Here is a 17,757-nt window from a genome sequence, read left to right as displayed (position 1 = left end):
TAAAGACTAAGCACAGATTTGTGTGCCCAGGGCCACGTATGCAGAAAGTGCATTTGTTTGGGGGGAAAAAATGAAGGCTTCGGTTATACTGACCATTAACCAGTTTGGTGTCTGATTCCCCTCTCATTTATGCCAAACAGATAGGGGCTCAGTGGAGCTGCACCACTGACACATAGACAGACATGAAGTTAATCTAAACTGGATTCTGGATATTTGTTTTCCAAGAGAAGGATTTGCCAGGGGTTGGAGTCAGCCACAACCWGCTGCTGCAGCCCCCTGCCCAGCACCTCCCACCCTGACTGGAGCCRCCAACTTCTCCTGCCCTTGTGTAAATGGACTCCCTTGCAGAAGCTTCAAAAGACAGGATGAGAATAAATAAAAATAAAGGAAGGGGAAAGATGACTCACCGAATTAGGGGAAATGCTCCCCGGCTGCAGGCCCATGCACGCCAAGGTTTTTGCGAGCTCTGCCGCGTTCACCCCGCAGTTGGGTGCAACATTGGCTTGACATCGGATGTGGACGTTCATTTTGCAGACTGGAGAGAGTRGCGGTGAGGGATGGAAAATTAAAGCAGTTGAACATTATGAACAACTCAGAGGGATTTACTGACTCTCACCCCTCTGGTTCTTCCCTGTGTCTCTGAAATAAAGGGATATTTGCCCCTACTCTCAGCAGAGATAAGACTGGGACACCTATATGAGAATAAACTGCTGGAAATCAGGCGGGTTTACCCCAACTCCGCAGGTAGCCCAAGTTGTTCAAGGCTATTCCCAAGCACAGATCACACTGCCAGGTATACAAGTATCATTGCAGCTAGGCCTGTGGGCACCATTTGGCTTTAAAATGCTGCAGCATTAGCAACACGCTCCCCTCACGTGCACAGCTACTCATTTTAGACACGCATTGTTCGGTGGGAAAACAAGATCCGCTGCTCTCAGACACACACGCACCCTCTTGTGGGAGACAAAAGCAAGCGGAGACAGTTTGACACCCATGTGATTTTGCAGTCTGCATCACGGGCACAAAAGCATAGCACCAGGACACGCCTGGTCATCATTAACAGCATGACAGGCACGTTGGTCACCCCACAGCAATGCCTTTTATTTTACCCCCTTGGATGGCTTTTTGTTGCCTTATCTCATTAGCAGAGGAAAAGCCCTCAGGTTAAGAGAAAAATTCATGCAGACAGGCCCAAAACCCCGCTGTATTTTCAGCTATGCCAAGTGAGGCAAAATTGTGCTGGAAATACCAGCAAAAGTCCTTTCTGAAGCCTGAGACAGAAAGGAGATCAACRTTTTTGGTAACTCTTGCAAGATGAATATTCATCACTTGGCCTTCTCTTAGCGGTTACAGAGCTCAAACCCACGCAGTGCATCAAAAGCCTAAAAATACATGCATTTTGTTAAAAGGCCACAGTAAGAAGCTGCTCACTTTTGCACTGTAGGCCCTGCCGCATGATGCCCCAGAGCAAGGAGCCGCAGTGGTCGCAGAACGTGGGCACTTTGTAGTTGTGCACGCTGAACTTGTGGGGAATGTTGATTCCAAACCTCTGCTCCGTCACCTGAGGCACCAAAAGAAACGCACAGATTTACAYGCTCAAATACATGCAGAAATTCAGGTTTATTTACACACATTTAACTGCCAATCACGGAATATAATTCCAATTCGGAAAATATCCAGTTCACTGCTGTTCACTTCCAGTGACCGTTCACTGGACCTCCTCACCTCCTGCAAGTCTGCTCTGGTTCACTTGCTAGATAGGCTAGAAAATCTGACCAAGCAGATTTTTAAAAAGGGCTGCTTAGCTAATTCCAAGTTCTAGAAAACAAACTTGGACTTATGCAGCATGGATTACCTCATCACGGACCTATCTTGTTTAAGTGCCAAATATAAATTTTGCTTAGTACAGAATTTTGTAAATAACCAGTTTTCAAATCACTAATTTACATTCCATGTGCAACTGGATTATCTTTATGACAAATTTCTGATTTTATTGCATTTAACACATATACTTTTCTCCCAGCTCCTCCTACATTTCTCATTCCTTTTTTTTTTTTTTTATCCTCCTTGTTATTAAACAGCCTTTCATCTCAGGTCCACATTTAGCTTTATCACTTGCTCTCATCCCCTTTTTAACCCTGTTCTTTTCCAACTGTGAATCATTCAGATCCCAAAGACACTTTAGAAAATGTATCAGCTGAAGCACCAGTTCCTGTTAACCTCTTCGTTGCTTTTTATTTTGTGCCTTAACAGGCAGATTGTAGAACACTGACAGGCAAATCCATAGCTTAAAGAAAAGACAGATGTGCTAAACAATGAGTTTCAAGTGAAAAACTTTATCCTTTTTTTTCCTCTTTTTTTTTCCCTTTTAAGTAGCTTAAATATTTTATAACCCTATTATAATCCCTTGAGAGATCTAGCTCTAGAGCTTAGCAGAGAAATAATAAGCAAATGCAACTGCTTATATGTACTGGAAAGACTTTTCCATGGGATACAATACAGAGYTGCTGATAATTATAAATATTTTGCTTAAATTTTCCTCAGTTACTACTTCTTTTCAATAGCAGAAATGAGATATGTAATGCACAGCACAGATTTTATGTTCTAATGAGGATGTTACTTCTATCAAATAGCCAAAATTAACAGGGAAGAAAACCTTTGGAAACATCAGTTATCCACGGGTTTCTTCAATACAAAGCGATTTCATAGAGTCAAGGTGTGAACAAGGACTAAAATGGCACTTTAATCCACCAGAGGGGGGGGAAAAAAAAGAAAAAAAAAAAGCATAACAAGTACCAGTAGTTGGATTTTGAAACCAGGAAAAAAAATCTAATTGACAATCAGATGTCATGTTGTTTTTTGTATGAAAATGACAGAGTCAATTGTAAAAGCAAATTACTACAGAAAACAGTGGATTTGCTATTTTTGATTATTTCAGATAAAGACACTGTGCCTTTCTAAGCTATGTGGGTAATCCAACCAACGATGGAATTAACCAAAGAGCAGCCAGATTGATACTGCATGGTCTCTATGACACGTGTTCCTAGCCCTCACTTTTAAATCTGTGAATGAYGATAAGACAAGAATAAATTTATTATGAAACAATCCCTGCCAACCTGTACAACCCGAAGGATTCATGAATTAGGATGATTTAAAATAACTATATGTGACTTTACCTTGAGGTCTGTCTTGTTAGTATTGTTTTGGCATGTGCAAGCTGTAACAATTAGATGATGGCAGCGCTTGTGCACAACACAGGTGCATACTAGGAAAGAAGAGAGGCATGTTGAAAAAAAGCTGTTGAGAGACTCAAAACACCTCCAACCATCAGCTGAGTTCTTTGTCAGGCTCAGCTACCTCACCAGGGCACAGTCAAGATGTGAAAAAAATGACCAGGGTAGCTTTAGGATTTCCCCAGTCTCCTAACAAATCTAGAGACATGTCTGCACTCRTTGCAACAGAAATTCTGCACTGGATTGTATATATAGCCTGGAAAATAGCTACCTATATAAAATGTGGATTGTGCACACAGAAACAGAATGTTAACTGCATAAATTAACCAAAAATTGCTTTTGAAATTATAAAGCAGAGAGTATTTCACACATTATACACAAGCAGTACTAGAGGACGCAGGTCTAAGACATAAAAAGCCATTGATTCACCTCAGTGGAGTTGCATGTCTTATTGGGGACACCTAAGCAATCCCCAGCCCAKGCTGGTCCCTCATTATGGCTCTGCAAAGTTCGGATCTGGGAAGCTGGATAACTGCAGCAGAACGGCACCGTTTCAAGGCTAATTGGCTAATCTCCATCAGGAGACTAATCAGACCTAGAGCAAAGCCGTGCTGGCTCCAGGTCTACTGTCTTGGCTGGAATGAATCTGGATTTCTCCACTCGGCGTCCCAGTGGACAGACACCACCAGGGGCCACCACTGCTCCCTGTGCAAGGAGATTTTTGGATTGAAAACTTCAGGTTGCGGATGTGTTGCAGATTCCTGTATCATTCTGTTTCTCGTGGACTCAAGCTTCTACTCACAAGGGTCTATCAGTAACATTTACTTTCCCTCAGAGAAACTTTATGATACATCTGTATTGCTTCTATGAGGCTTCCTTGCATATGAAGACATTAGTGCCCTACTATATTGCACAAGAAACAGGTTATGTTAAAAGGCTATTCTGAGTGAGCACGCACTGATGAAGCAAGTAATTCTGCTACCATATCATGGCAAAAGGGAACCTCAGAGCAATACATAAGTGCAAATAGGTTCCACGTACATCAGTACTGCCATTCAGGCAAATCTGCTTTCACAGAGAAATGCTGTGCCATACCACAAAACCGTCTTTTGAAGTCACAGCCCCCATTTGACTTTGCTTAACTGTATGGAAAGAGAAAGAAGGGGCCACTCAGGTAGCCTACATGGTGTCTTAGCTGGGCAGTGCCACAGTGGTCACTCAGGCCTAGCTGGGAGTTGCTCATAAGCAAAACTGTGGGTGAAGCTTTGCAACCAGACCTAGGTATTTGCACAAATGCAGATGATTGCTCCTGCATGCATGCAAGAGATGCAGCAGCTGCTGCTGCAGCCTACCAGCTGCTACAGTGCCCCATTTTGGCTGGCTGTGGGAGAAAGACAAGTGGGAACCAAAGAGAAGCTTGTAACCACAGCACATCCCAGCAGCACGGGGATGCATCCCACGTTGAGCAGGAGCAGAGCACCTTACCTTGGCAYTGATATCCCTGCTTCCCAAATACGCCCCTGTTCAAAACAAAATACGTAATTTAACATCACAAAGTCAGCCTTTATGATCTTCAGGTCATTTCCAAAATAAGAATCACAAGGGGAGAAGATCCCAACTGATCAGACCCCTGGGGTAAAACTGACGGAAATTATGGTGCAATTTGGCACAGGRGTGTGTGAGTGGAAAAGGGCACAGCAAGGGCTGAAGCTCACAGGACAGGCTGTCAACTTACATGTTATTCCCCATATTCCCCCTCATGCTAGTTCCTAAACTACTTCATTCTCTTACAACACACACCACACAAAGATTGATCTCARTTACCCACACCCTGTTATTACCTCCCCAACTTCATCCTCTTTGGAGGCATATATAGGGTTTTCTCCACACTCTGCCTACTCCCCTGCATACATGCTCCCACACCTTACACCTTTGATGGCTTTTCTGCTCTCAGGCATTTTCCCGCATCTTTTAAGAAGCTCATTTTTGTCATTATAATCTCACAATCCCACTCATATGAACATTCGGAGTCTTTCTTCAGATTCCTCAAATAACATCTACGCTTAAAAGTAAGGATTGTTGCCCCATCCCTACGCTCTCCCACTTTGCTTCCAGCATCCGAGTTACCTCACTCAAGTTGGGGCATCTCTCCAGTACACACCAGCCTGCAAAAATACCCTCCTAATCCTGTTATTTTTGGGCCGGGGGAGGTATTTAAACGGCTGGGGGACAGCGGGGCTGCTGCGGAGCCTCTCTTACCAGATGAACTCCCTGCAGTGTGAGCAGTACGTTGGCTGGCGCAGGTAGGTAGCCATGAACTTGTGCCCGTTCACCTGGTGCACGCGTCTCCGCATGGCCCTCTGCCGCTTCCGCGTGAGGTTYTTGAAGATGCGATCCCGCTGCAGGGTCCCTGGAAAAGAGAAAGCAACAAAACCTTAGCAGTGCTTTACATAACCGTGAGGCACAATTATCATTATCCCTGGCTTTGCTGTGGTACGAAGTGCCATCTCCAAGGCCATGATTATGTCCCTGGTTTGGAATTGGAGTCACCAAGATCTAAAATGAGGAAAGCAGATTTTCCTTATGCAGAAATAACTGACACTTCCTACCTTCCTCTCGCTCRCCTCCTATTCCAGGAGATTTCATTAACCCTTAACTTCAAGGTGAACAGACCAGACGCTCAAGCCCAAGGACCTTTCCCATCTCAGCTCCCAGGGAAGAGTCTCCCGCCTGGGGCCGAGGTCCATCCCATCCCGCTCATAGAGCCAAGAGAAGCGTGCTCAGGGATCRCCGCTTCCCTTCCTTCAGAATCCATATGCTGCACTTAACTATGGCCACCTGGAGCAGTTTTGCTTCCTATGCTGGATATAGCCTAATTTCTCAAGCAGTATTTAGTACATGACATCTCAGCTTTCCTTAAAAAGMTCATTTTCCGAAGAGTGGATACTTTATCACTTAAAACAAGGCCCTAGAAACTGAGCTGTGGATCAAGAGAGCCATTCRCACATGTCCGACCTAAAAGTCACTTCCAGCTTGGGGTCCCTTGCCTGGCCCAGCTGGTGCTGGCCACGCGTTACAGATCAAAGCCTCATCTGGGACACACTTGCCTCAGAGGAGGAACTGGGCCCACACCGGGCCTCTGAAGAAGGACACGATATGTGCACTTTTCAGCTCCATTGCCTTCCAAGGGCGCCATCGGGCCTCGCTTATGGATGAGGAGGGAGCACAAAATGGCCGCTGTGACAGGAAAGCAGCCACCRCCATTCATATTCCCAGCCCCACGTTTGGGTGCAGGCTGGTGCAAGGAGCAAGCCGGCTGTTGCCGAGCCTTCCACATGGATATAACCACACCGAGAAAAAAAAGGCAGCCTGTAACCTTCCTAGGAATCTGTTAACCCCGTGCCGCTGCACAGGCGCAGCACCCAAACACAGCTGCTCCATCGACCCATCAAAGCGGGCAGAGCCCTTCCCTGCTTTCGACTAGTGATGTTGATTAAATGCTTCAGAAAGGRAAAAAAAAAAAGAAGCTGTCATCCCGATCGAGGCTTGAAATGCAAGAGTCCCACATCACAGGCATGTTTCCTGGTCCTTTCTGAAGGAGGAGAGATAAGGGAGGAGATAAGGGGAACCATCCCGTCGGTACTGAGCCCAGCCACTTCAAAGGGACATGAGCCACRTGAGACCTTCTGCTCTGTGTTCTCGCCACACGGGTTTAGGAGGAAAGGCTCGTGCTCGCTTTCTGCCCTATCTTTCCAGCTGTTGGTGCACGTGGCCTTTCTGCAAGCACAAGAGCGAAATCCAGTGATGTAATGGTGACTTCAGGACAACTTGCAGTCATTTTTAAAATGTAAATGCAGTATAAACTAGGATTTCCCTATTAAAATTAAAAAGGACGTGGTATGGCTGGTTTTGAATGAAAGCTGCTTTCTCCTCTACTGAGCTCTCCAAGCAATTGCTCCAAGGGACTCGCTTAGCAAAGCCTGCTCTTGTAGGAAAGTCCTTAGACACATTTGAGTTGAGTTCTCACTGAAGTCAACAGGACCTAATGGACCACCTAATGGCATCACTGGCTGACTCTGAGCACTGGTCCTTCAAGTGCAGCACCGCATCTGTGCCAAGTGCCACCAGAGAGTCATGACAGCAGGACGGAAGACCCTGCAGATGCAAGATCACCCGCGTRCAAGATGTTATTTTGATCGGCCAATGCGAGTGTTGATGCGAGGTTTAATATCCCTCTCAAACATGCGATCTTCGTTGYGCAATTTCAATGACCTTACTATCTACCGTAGAAAACAGGGCTGAGAAAGACGTAAAGAGGTCAACCAGTCCATCCTTTTTCTCCAATAGAGAAAGATCACGAGCCAATTCCTTCATYGTGCCCAAGCTTCCTGCAGCTTAATGGGAGAAAAGGGGAAAAAAACAGGGAGGGAGAAGAGAAAAAGATTTCCTTATGTTATTCTGAAACTTGCCCACCCTTAAATTCAAGTGAGCATCTCCCTGATCCAGGTTTAAGCACACACTTAAGTGTTTTTCTGGATTAGGGCCAAAACCCCAAACTTGCGAAGTCTCCTTCCTCAGGCATCAGCACGTACAGTGGGACTTGCAAGGAGCAGGAAGGGAAGGGGGTTACAGTGGGTGCTGAGAGGCCACTAAATCACCCCGAGTCACACACAGGTCAGCAGCTGCCTTTGTATCAGCTGCGCCATTGGGAGCTCAACAGCTGATGCCCTTTAAGTTCATGCACTCGCATCAACCAGAGTTTGAAGTGAATATGTTCCCAATTTAGCCYGTGTAGTTCCTGTTTTCGTTACGGTTTCCTTCAGGGATCAGTGTGGAATAAATGAACCCCTGGTGCTCTCCCATGTGGTRAGCAGCCCACACACAGCCAAGAGCAGAGCAGCCTTGGGACCGTGGCGGGACAGAGCAGGACTTTGTCCCTGAGCTTTGCCTGTTTCAGCAAGCCTGTGCTTCTGAGCTGCCCCAGGAAGGTCAAATGGAGAAGAGTCTCAGTTTTTCAGTGAAAAAATTAGCTTTTCATGGGAACTCAGCTTGCTGGGTCACTTCCACAGCCTGCACCTGCTCCTCCCAGCTGTGGTTGGTGTCCAATGGCAGCCCCAGCACGACATGGGGTTCATGGGCAAGTCCAGTCATTCCAGGAGATGGAATTCAGCAGTGCCAACGTTACTCCACTCTTTGGGATAACTCCCGTTTACCAACCTCGTGTGGCAAWGCAAGTTCAACCCTTGAGGTGGCCCAAGGGAACTTGAAGTGGTGGACACACCATCCCTTTCTGATCAAACTTGGCTTCTTCCCTACAACCTGTCTTCATCAGGATGGCAGTTCCTCCACATGCACCCATCCCAGCTCCTAAACCACTTACTGGGGGCTGCACAAATGATGCGGGCAGCCCCCAACTCTGGTATCTGACCACATGGGCCAGCAGAGCAGTCCTTCATATCCAGTGCTTTCAGTGGCACAGGCTGCAAGGTCAGCACAGAAGCAGAACAACCTCTTGTGAGACTTTCCTACCAAATCTATGTATTTGTATCCCTCTGCAAGGACTTCAGTCTACAAAACAAAACATCTCTAGACCACTTTTGGACTATCCAACTTCCAAAAGCCTCTACAACCCCTGGTAAGGCAACCACCAGCATGAATGGTTCAAATGTCCAATCACTGCTGTAAAAAGAGGCAGAGAATTACTCAGCCAAGGGAGTTGTCCACCTGCATGGTTATATTTGGACCTCTGTCACTACAGGCTATTTACTGTGTCTGACTACACGTAAAAGTAACTACAAAGCTAAACAACAAGAAGCCTCTTCTCCTTTCCCCCTCTCCCCTCATGCCTAGCACGTGTTTATGCCACTGGAAATTATGCACGCTGGGAAAAAGGGGAATAAATAAAGCAGAAAGTCACACGAGGACACACGCCGGCCCCATTGCGGCCTCCCTCCCCTGCACACCTTGAAAGATGAATAAACTCAGACGAGCCCAAGCTCTGCAGCTGGGTGTGTTTGTGCAGTTCTGCACACACGCGCACGAGTAACAAAATCATCTGTTTGTGCCGTCAAAGGTGCCACCCCATAGTGCTCCTTCCACCCTACGCTGCCTTCCTGCTATAGGAAGGCCAAAGCCAACACTCTCTCTGCTGGGGAGACAAATAACCTGCTTTCTCAACCTGTACGGAATGCATTTGTTTCTCATGTCAAGCATTTATGTAAGATTCTAAAATGGTGAGGAAAAGAAAAGGGAAAGCTGCAGGGCAGAGCGTTGCACAGGGGAGCAACACTCCCCTGGGAGTCCCAGTAGTTAAAGCCCGTCAGTCTCATCCATTGGAAGTCAACCTCACCCTCCGTGCAATCAACTGCTGCTCTAAGGCTGCACTGCAAAAGTCATTTGGGTACGTTCTGATACATCCCTTTCTCTAGTGTTATATTCCAGTAAGCATCAATAGAATTTTCCTTTGAAAGAAATATATGTGAAAAAAAAATAACAGTGGAAAAGCCTTAAGCAATAATGCTGGTTATTATTTATAATTAAGGCTTATAATTAAGCCTTTTTTATTAGTAGTAATAATAGCATACATGCTATTCTACGCTCTTCCAGGAGGGTGAGGAGCAAGATCCACTGACTGAGTGATACGCAAGCACAGAGCAGAGACCTAGCCAGGGAAGATCAAGATGGCAAAATGACACCAGCAAGGCGAGGACGCCAGCAAGGCGAGGACGCCAGCCACCTTCCCTGCTTCTCCTGAGCATCATGGCCAAGAAGGAAGGTGCATAAGAATAACCACTTCATTCAGATGAGGTCAAAGGACCCACCTAGCCCATATCCCAACAACAGATAGTAGTAGGTGTTTTTTTTTTTAAAAAAAAAAAAAAGGGTGTGTGTGTGTTTATATATATTTTTTATATATATAAAAATGTATATTATATAAAAAATATAAATACATACATTAAAAAAGCAGATTGAGTGAATAATGTGCCTATGCAGGATGTGTGTGTTTGTTTTTGTGCAGGTGTGTGTGTGTGTGTATATATATATATATATATATATATATATGCGCACACAAGTGCATATGCACACGTGCACACATCTTTCACTAAGCAGAAGCGTAGGAGTTCTCTCAGTACTACCTCCCAGCAGCCTGTCAAGCCTCCCTCACATTTACTGAAAAAAAAAAAAGAACATAGGCTAAAGCAAGATGTTTGTTTTCCTGGCTGGAAAACACATCTCTGGTGACAAAAACTCCCATACAAAGACATGACATCTTTCAACCAGGAGTTTTATCATCATAACCCTACACATGACCAAAAAACACAGGAAGTCCTGCTAATCAAAAGCAATATAAACACATCACAGTGTTGAAGCTGCAGCCCATAGCCTGACTCTGTGGCAGGAAGGCCATTTAAAGGCTATGAACTAATGTGGTATTTCCACTGCTGACAGTTCTGCGTTCTTAGCATTAGCTGTAGAGGGAAAACGTTTCTTAACTCCTGCAAAGATTTCTCCTCGGTTCACCTCAATAGTTATTTGGACACATGAGTCGGCCAACTGGAAAACAGCTACAGCCACAGACTGCTTGTTATCTACATGGGGTTTCCCTTCCCCTTGACATCCCTGGAGGTTTCCAGCCTTTTGCTATTTCTGTCTGTGTGTGCCTGAAACCAAATTGGTTCAACTCTCAGCCAGAGGCTTACTGCAAAGCAAACATGTGGCACATCAAACAAAAAGTTGAGGCTTACGTTTGAACTGCTCTTTTCCCCTCTGGAACTTGAATTTCTCTAAGAAGAGCAAGAAAGAACTATCTAGTACTGGTAGGTCTATGTTGTCATCTTCTACAGAAACAACTTTTTTATGGGTGGTTCATCTTTTAAAGTGGCTACAGGTGAATATCATCTAAGAGAACAGACAGAAAAAACATTGTTCCAAYTCCAAAAACAAAAGTTTTCCCACTGCAATGTATGAAACTGCATTATTAGTCATCTTGGGAACCTACGAGACACATAATCATCATCCTTGCTCAAAGCAGAGCATCAAATCACAGAATTCTGCACTTCAGGCAAAGGAGTTTGTTTCTTGTCCTGGATATTTCCAATGAGATATGGGATCTGAGACATTCCATCAACAATATTAATGAGTTTGATAGTGTTCAGCTAKTGCTATCAAAGCCCACGACAAGCTTATTTCTTGACTCATGCAATGCCTCCAAAGCCAAAACAAATGCCTGCAAGGATCTGACGGTGATAGGTGAGGAAGATACAGCAGTGCTGAGCACACATCTCAAGCTCAGTAGCTGCCAGCCCCACAGCTGTCAGACTCATCTGCCCCAAATGCACTCTCTGCTTCACTTCAAGCTTACTGTTCCCCTCACCAGCAGGAAAACAGGGCCAACAACTTCTTTGGCAGTTGTTCGCTTCACTATCTGTTGGATTTGGATGCAAGTGGACAACAGGACACCTCTGCAGTGACCACCAKGTGCTTGCTGAGGAGCCACCCACCAACATGTAGGAGAGAAGAGGATGGTGGAGGCCAGCGCCAAGGCTGAAAGCTGCAGAGCTGCCTTACAGCCATCTGCCTAAGTTCTGTGAGAACATGAGAGAAGCAAGGAGGCTTGAGAAACATTTAAAACAAGCAGCAAGGGTGCATTCTGCTGCCACACTGAGTCTACAGACCAGTTATGAAAACCACAGCACTTCTTTGCATAGAGTTTAAATCATAATCCTCACATGACTTTTCAAATGTGCACAGAGTAGTTCAACGCTGTTACAAACTCCTGCAAATTTTCTTTTCTTTTACAAGTTCACTTATGCATTTTTGCAGTTCCAAAGCAAGACACTGCAGCACGCTCTGCAAGGCTGAAAAGCACAAACAGAACAGCTTTTTCATTTGCTTCTGTACCAGTGAGCACAGCAAACTGAATACTGAGGGTAATAAAGGATTTTGGTGAATGGGCACAATCCTGTGCCATAAAAGACCAAGTTCTAAACACAAATCGTTGCATGCCAGCAAGTTTATGCTTTCGAGGCTTTTGAGGTTGCACAGAAATTGCTGGCTGCCAGGGAGGATGTGTTTGTGGGACACCAGCCATTTCCCCGATTTCCTCTTTCTCTCCCTTCCCTTTGCCGTCCTAAGCTGTCAGAAGTAAAAGAACAGCTCCAAGTTTCACCCTAAGCTTCTTTCTCAACAGTAGGAAGCTATTTTTGCTCCAATTTGTCATTCCATCTCCGCAAGTTCTTGGGTTGCCTTGGGGATGACGACCTCACGATGCTTTRTTTGCCAGAGCAAGGCTGGGACAGTAACAGCTGGCAAGAACTGCCTCARCTTGCACAGAGGTGCCAGGAGAGAATTTGCTTTCAGAATAGAGGAAGGACTTAAGAGACACAGAGCACCTGCCTATAGCCTCCATTTTATCATAAAAATTAGGCCTAGACAGTCCTCCTCTTCACACTGTACAAAATAGTAATATTAGTGCCTCATACTTCTTGCATTACTCATTAAAGACTTAGACTGATTCCTCTCCCTCCTTGCCTCAACAGTTATAATCATTATTATTTCCTTGTGCTTTGGCAAGTGAATTTCCACTATAAAACCTCCTGTTAGACCTTCCCACCTATTGAACTGGAGAGAAAAAAAAATGTTGGGATACAATTTATTAGGGAAGGAAATCATTTAAATGCATTATTCATTAAAAGCAGGAGAATAAAACTAACAAAGCAATTTTGATCTCTTCCCTGATGAATCCACGTGCCAGAAGCCCTCTGCACCACAGGTTTTAGAAGACTTCAAATTACACCGTGCTAGGTATAAGGTACAAAAAGTATGCATGGAATGGCAGCCCTTATTGGGCAAAATCACCAGTATTTGTGCAAAATCCTTGAGAAAGGCCTATTTGGCCTGCTGGGCAAGCAGCAGCGAGCCCCAGAACCTGCCCCTGCTCCCGGCGCCTCCGGGCTCGTGCGTGTTGCAGCACTCGGCAAATCCCGTCTCGGGCAGGGAGCTCCGCAGTGGGTGTCACAGGCCCTGCCTACACAGCAAAGTTCCAAGTTACATCTATTTTTAACCAGGAGTAATTTAAAGCTATCAGCAATTTAAAGGTATTTTTAAGTGGATGCTTTGGGGATTTTTTTCTTTTTTGTTATGTGGTTGGTTTAGGAATAGGAGGCTGCCACTTTGGTATCAAAACAGGAAAGTCCACACGAGGTTTTATACTCAGCTAAATCTGCTCCAAATCCACACCTTGGCGTTTAGCTGCAACTTCTCAGCACAAATACAGGCCTACATGTGCCTCAAAGAGGCAGCAGCAGCAAAATAGCCTTTATGTGACATGAGACAAATGTAGAAAAGGAGAAAAAAGAGGTACAATAAAAAGCCCAATGAAATGAGAGTATTGAGCAGCTTCTGCCAAGGAGGACCCAACATTTTACATTGGTTGCAACCACGTTACTCATCATCACAGCCTCTCACTTTGCTCATCAAGGCACTGCATCTTTCAGTGGGAAAGTAAATCCCCACCAAAAGCACAAGTGGAATCTGGAGAGGAAGGAATTACTTGGGAGCATTAATTAATTCAGACAAGTTACTTAAACAATCTCCCTTTTTTCTGCTGCCAGAGCCTGTGACTCCTCTTCTACAACTGTCACCAACACCTCAACCTTCCCTAAGTCTTCACCAACACACGGGGTTCACTTGGAAGGATCAAGCACCAACAACCTCCCTGCAACAGCTGGAATCTCCTGGTCGACTGGTCACCCAACAGACCCAACCCAAAGTGCTCCAGCCACATACTCAGCTTTAATTACAGCCCTTTCCTGCTACTCCGAGATTTCCATGGGGCAGCTTGCTAGTAAGTGCTCCCATTGCGACAGCCTTAAAAAGCAGCTTGTTTTCCATGTCCTCTCCCACGCAGGTTCCCACACGCCCTGGGCTGAGCAGAACATTTGTCAGGAGGAGGAATCCAGCCTCCCGTGTTCCAGACTTCTTACTATGGATGAAGAGATTCGCCAAAGGGTGTCACCTTTTCTCATGAGGACACCGTCCCCACCTCGGTCACGCGACAGGGAAGTACCCAAGCGCCAAGGCTAGCGGTAGCATTTGGCTTCATTTCAAAGCCAGGCCTGGACGACTTGCACAAATGGCACAGCCCGCGACTGCTCGGCCTCGTGCCACGTGCTGACAGATTACGCTGTGCCGACAGATTATTCTGGTTTCCCAAAGGAATTTCCCTGCAAGCTGYGTGCCAGGAGAAGCGCCGCGTTTGGGAAACACAGCTGTCCTAGGCCGCTTCCCACCCAGCTAATGTAACTCTGTGTGATCCAGCGCTTCCCCATCTCCTCCCCAACACAGTTTACACACTGAAATACATATTTCCGGATTCCTGAGATATATTAAATCAGATTTCCAAAGCAGATGTCCCAAATCCATTAAAAAATACAGTTTTAGAGATGCTGGGTGCCACATGGAAAGGGTGTTGCTGGCCCTGGCTCAGATACCATTGCATGTAGAGAGGAAAGGGTCCCAGCTGATTTCACCTGTCCTGTGACTGCCACCAAGAGCAACAATCAATTCTTGCCCAAGCAAACCAGTGACCCTTTGCCGCAGGTGTTAGAAGAGCAGTAATAAGCACTTCTTCTGCTTCCCCAAGGGCTCTCCCAACTCACTCCTCCYGCTCCATGAGCACTCAGAGCCGGGTGAACGAGCAGAAAGTCACTTTCTCCAAGAGCACGTGATAGACACCTCGATCTCCACCTCCTTTCATCTCCTTGCTCTCCCAGTGTCTCTTTGGACAGGGAACATTGGAGGGAATTTGTTTAAGCTCAAAGGACAGAGGATTAAAGTCAGGCTGTGGTTTGATGCAACAAATTACCCTGATTTAAGCAGTCCTGCTCTGATACAGCTCCTTGCCTTTGGTCCAGCATTGCCCTCCACAGAGTCATTTTTCAGATGGATCAGTTCCCAAACCATKGCCACCTCACAAAGAGGTGTTGCAAAACATGGGCAGCAAAAACAATCTGGAAGGAAAATAAGCCAGTCTGTTGTGCCTTTTGCGGGATCTCCAAACTACATGGAGGGCTCTCAGCTGTGGGGTTAACAGAGCCCAAGCACCTTGTGCACCTCTGCATTYACCATGATGCTGGACGCAAGGAGCAACGCACCGAGCTCTGCCATAGCCCTGACGTGCAAGGCACCATCAACACTCCTGGATGGGACATTGAGGCCTTTCTCTGAAGGACTTGTCTTCCCCTAGCCTCATGTTCAYAGGTGAGATATAGAAACACTGACAACATGGGTACAAAGGTGTGCAGGATCAGAGTGAGCTCCTTGCTTATCCCGACAGTGCTACAAGGGGTGAAGCTCGAGATGAAAAACCTTCTGCCTTTGCTCTGGCTGCTCTGCAAGCACGGCTGTGAACGCAGTCTTTACATTGACCATGAAAGAGGGACACATTTTGGAAATGCTGAGCTCAAGAGCTTCATTTTGAAGCCTTAGTGACATCCTTYGAATGAAAAGACTATTTCCTGAGCTTTCTAAACAAATAAATCTGCTACTGAAAAGAAAACTCTGACTCACACAGCTGTATTCCTTGTGGTGACCTGTGGCACCTCATTCACTGTCYTTGCCCCATCTCCCAGCAGGTGGGGCAAGGAGAGCAGGAAACTAGGGGCTGCTTACACAGATCTCGGACCTGCCCAGAGCCTTCCGCTGCACCACCTCTGGACTCCTCCTCCTCCTGACCACAGTATCATGTTACCACACGTTGAGCTGAGCCAGAGGATAGAYCTGGCTAAAAACCAACCCCCAGGCCCCTCCAAATTTGAAAGTTTCAGGTCAGTTCCAMCAGCCCAACTAGTTGGTGCAGAACCAAAGTGGGACATGAGGTCCCATCCAGGGGAATCCCAAGAGCATCCCTCTCACTGATAGATTTGCCCTCAGTTGCTGTCTCAGTTCTGGCACCTGTGACTACCCACAGTGCCTACACTGTCAGAACCACCACATGGACTGGGTCGTGCTCATAACAAGTGGCAGGTGGTGTCCACAGCTCTCAAGGCCGCGCTGATCACAGGCAATGTTTTTTTTCTAGAGGCTTGCAAAAAGGTGGATTTTCCCTAAGACAGCAGAAGGCATATTGAAACTCTGCAGGATCTCTTCTCTCACCTTCTCCTCTGCCAAGTGTGAGGTCACACAGAAAAACAACACTGGGAACTTTTCTGTCAAAGCCAGATTTTGGTCCAGCATCTCATTCTGGAAGACACTGAATCATCTCTGCTGAGGCATTCCAGAAAACAAACGAATAGCAGCCAAGGTAATTATGTGGCACAATAGGATCTTGCTACCTTGGACATCACCTAATGCCAACAGGCACAATGGTGGGGATGCTCACACTGCAGCCAACACTGGCTCTGAACAGCAGCCATTTGAGAGGGACTTCGGGATGCACAAGAGACTGGGCTGCCAGGCCCCCCAACACCACGAGGACCCTTGCCTGGTGTGTAACCACCTGAATTAGTAATCTGCTCCAGAGTTGACAGACCTGGATATTAAATGGGACACGGTGTAACTGAACATAAATGGAGAAGACATTTAAGAAATTTGTTTTTCTTTTTTCGGTGTTGTTGCCTTTTCTTTGCTCCCCTTCCAAGTTCTGCTACAGATTTCCAGGGTGACCATGGGTAAGCTACTTGAGGTACCTGACTGATCAAATAGAAGAATGTCTGACCTGAAGCTCAAGAGCTGTAATATTGTGGAGCTCATGAACTGTGCTGCCATATTGTGTCACCTGCCTTCATCCCTGCTCAGGGTGTGATTCGGGTGCCCTGGGCCATAATAGGCCTTAGAGGACATGGCTGTGAAATGGGGTCCTCCACCACAGGGAGAGCATGGGGTGCTCCTGCACAGGAGGGGACAGGACAAGCATCTGCTACCATCACCCGCAGTACAGAATCATAGAATCATTATGGTTGGAAGAGACCTTCAAGATCATTGAGTCCAACCATAAGCCCTTCAACTCCATGCCTGCTAAGCCATGTCCCTAAGTGCCTCATCTTCATGAACAGTGCTAGAGACAGTGACTCCACCGCCTCCCTGAGCAGCCTGTTGCCATGCTTCACCACTCTTTCCATGTAGAAATTCTTCCTAATGTCTAACCTGAACTTCCCCTGGCACAACTCGAGGCCATTTCCTCTTGTCCTATTGGTAGTTATTCTGGAGAAGAGATCAACCCCCACCTCACTATAACCTCCTTTCAGATAGTTGTAGAGAGCGATAAGGTCTCCCCCGAGTTTCCTCTTCTCCGYACTAAATAACCCCAGCTCCCTCAGCTGCTCCTTGTGAGATCTGTTCTCCAACCCATTCACTGCCTTCATTGCTCTTCTTTCGACACGCTCCGGCATCTCGGGTCCTAAACTCCAACAGCTTTGTGCTCTTCTCCTTCCAGCCTACACTCGTCCATCTGCTTCACTGTGGCAGAAGCACCAACTCCTGGGCTGTCCTCCAGGGTCAAGCAGAAAGATTTAGGTGACCACTG

General features: G+C 46.2%; 1 protein-coding gene across 1 annotated transcript in view; it reads right to left on the bottom strand.

Annotated features, from left to right (window-relative positions):
* The window catches only part of PRKCH (protein kinase C eta), a 106,070-nt gene that overhangs the window by 60,019 nt on the left and 28,294 nt on the right, over nt 1-17,757 (bottom strand). Inside the window, exons 3-7 of the mRNA XM_026053775.1 lie at nt 5,493-5,643; nt 4,719-4,753; nt 3,177-3,265; nt 1,432-1,561; nt 408-535 (exon numbers count right to left, since the gene is read on the bottom strand). Coding sequence (XP_025909560.1) covers nt 408-535; nt 1,432-1,561; nt 3,177-3,265; nt 4,719-4,753; nt 5,493-5,643 — 533 coding nt within the window. The remainder of the gene's footprint in view (nt 1-407; nt 536-1,431; nt 1,562-3,176; nt 3,266-4,718; nt 4,754-5,492; nt 5,644-17,757) is intronic.

This window comes from Nothoprocta perdicaria, unplaced genomic scaffold, assembly GCF_003342845.1.
Source record: "Nothoprocta perdicaria isolate Ctin4 unplaced genomic scaffold, notPer1 scaffold_118, whole genome shotgun sequence".
Taxonomy (NCBI): domain Eukaryota; kingdom Metazoa; phylum Chordata; class Aves; order Tinamiformes; family Tinamidae; genus Nothoprocta; species Nothoprocta perdicaria.
The sequence above is the reverse complement of the archived record's forward strand: the minus strand, read 5'-3'. Positions and strand labels throughout refer to the sequence as shown.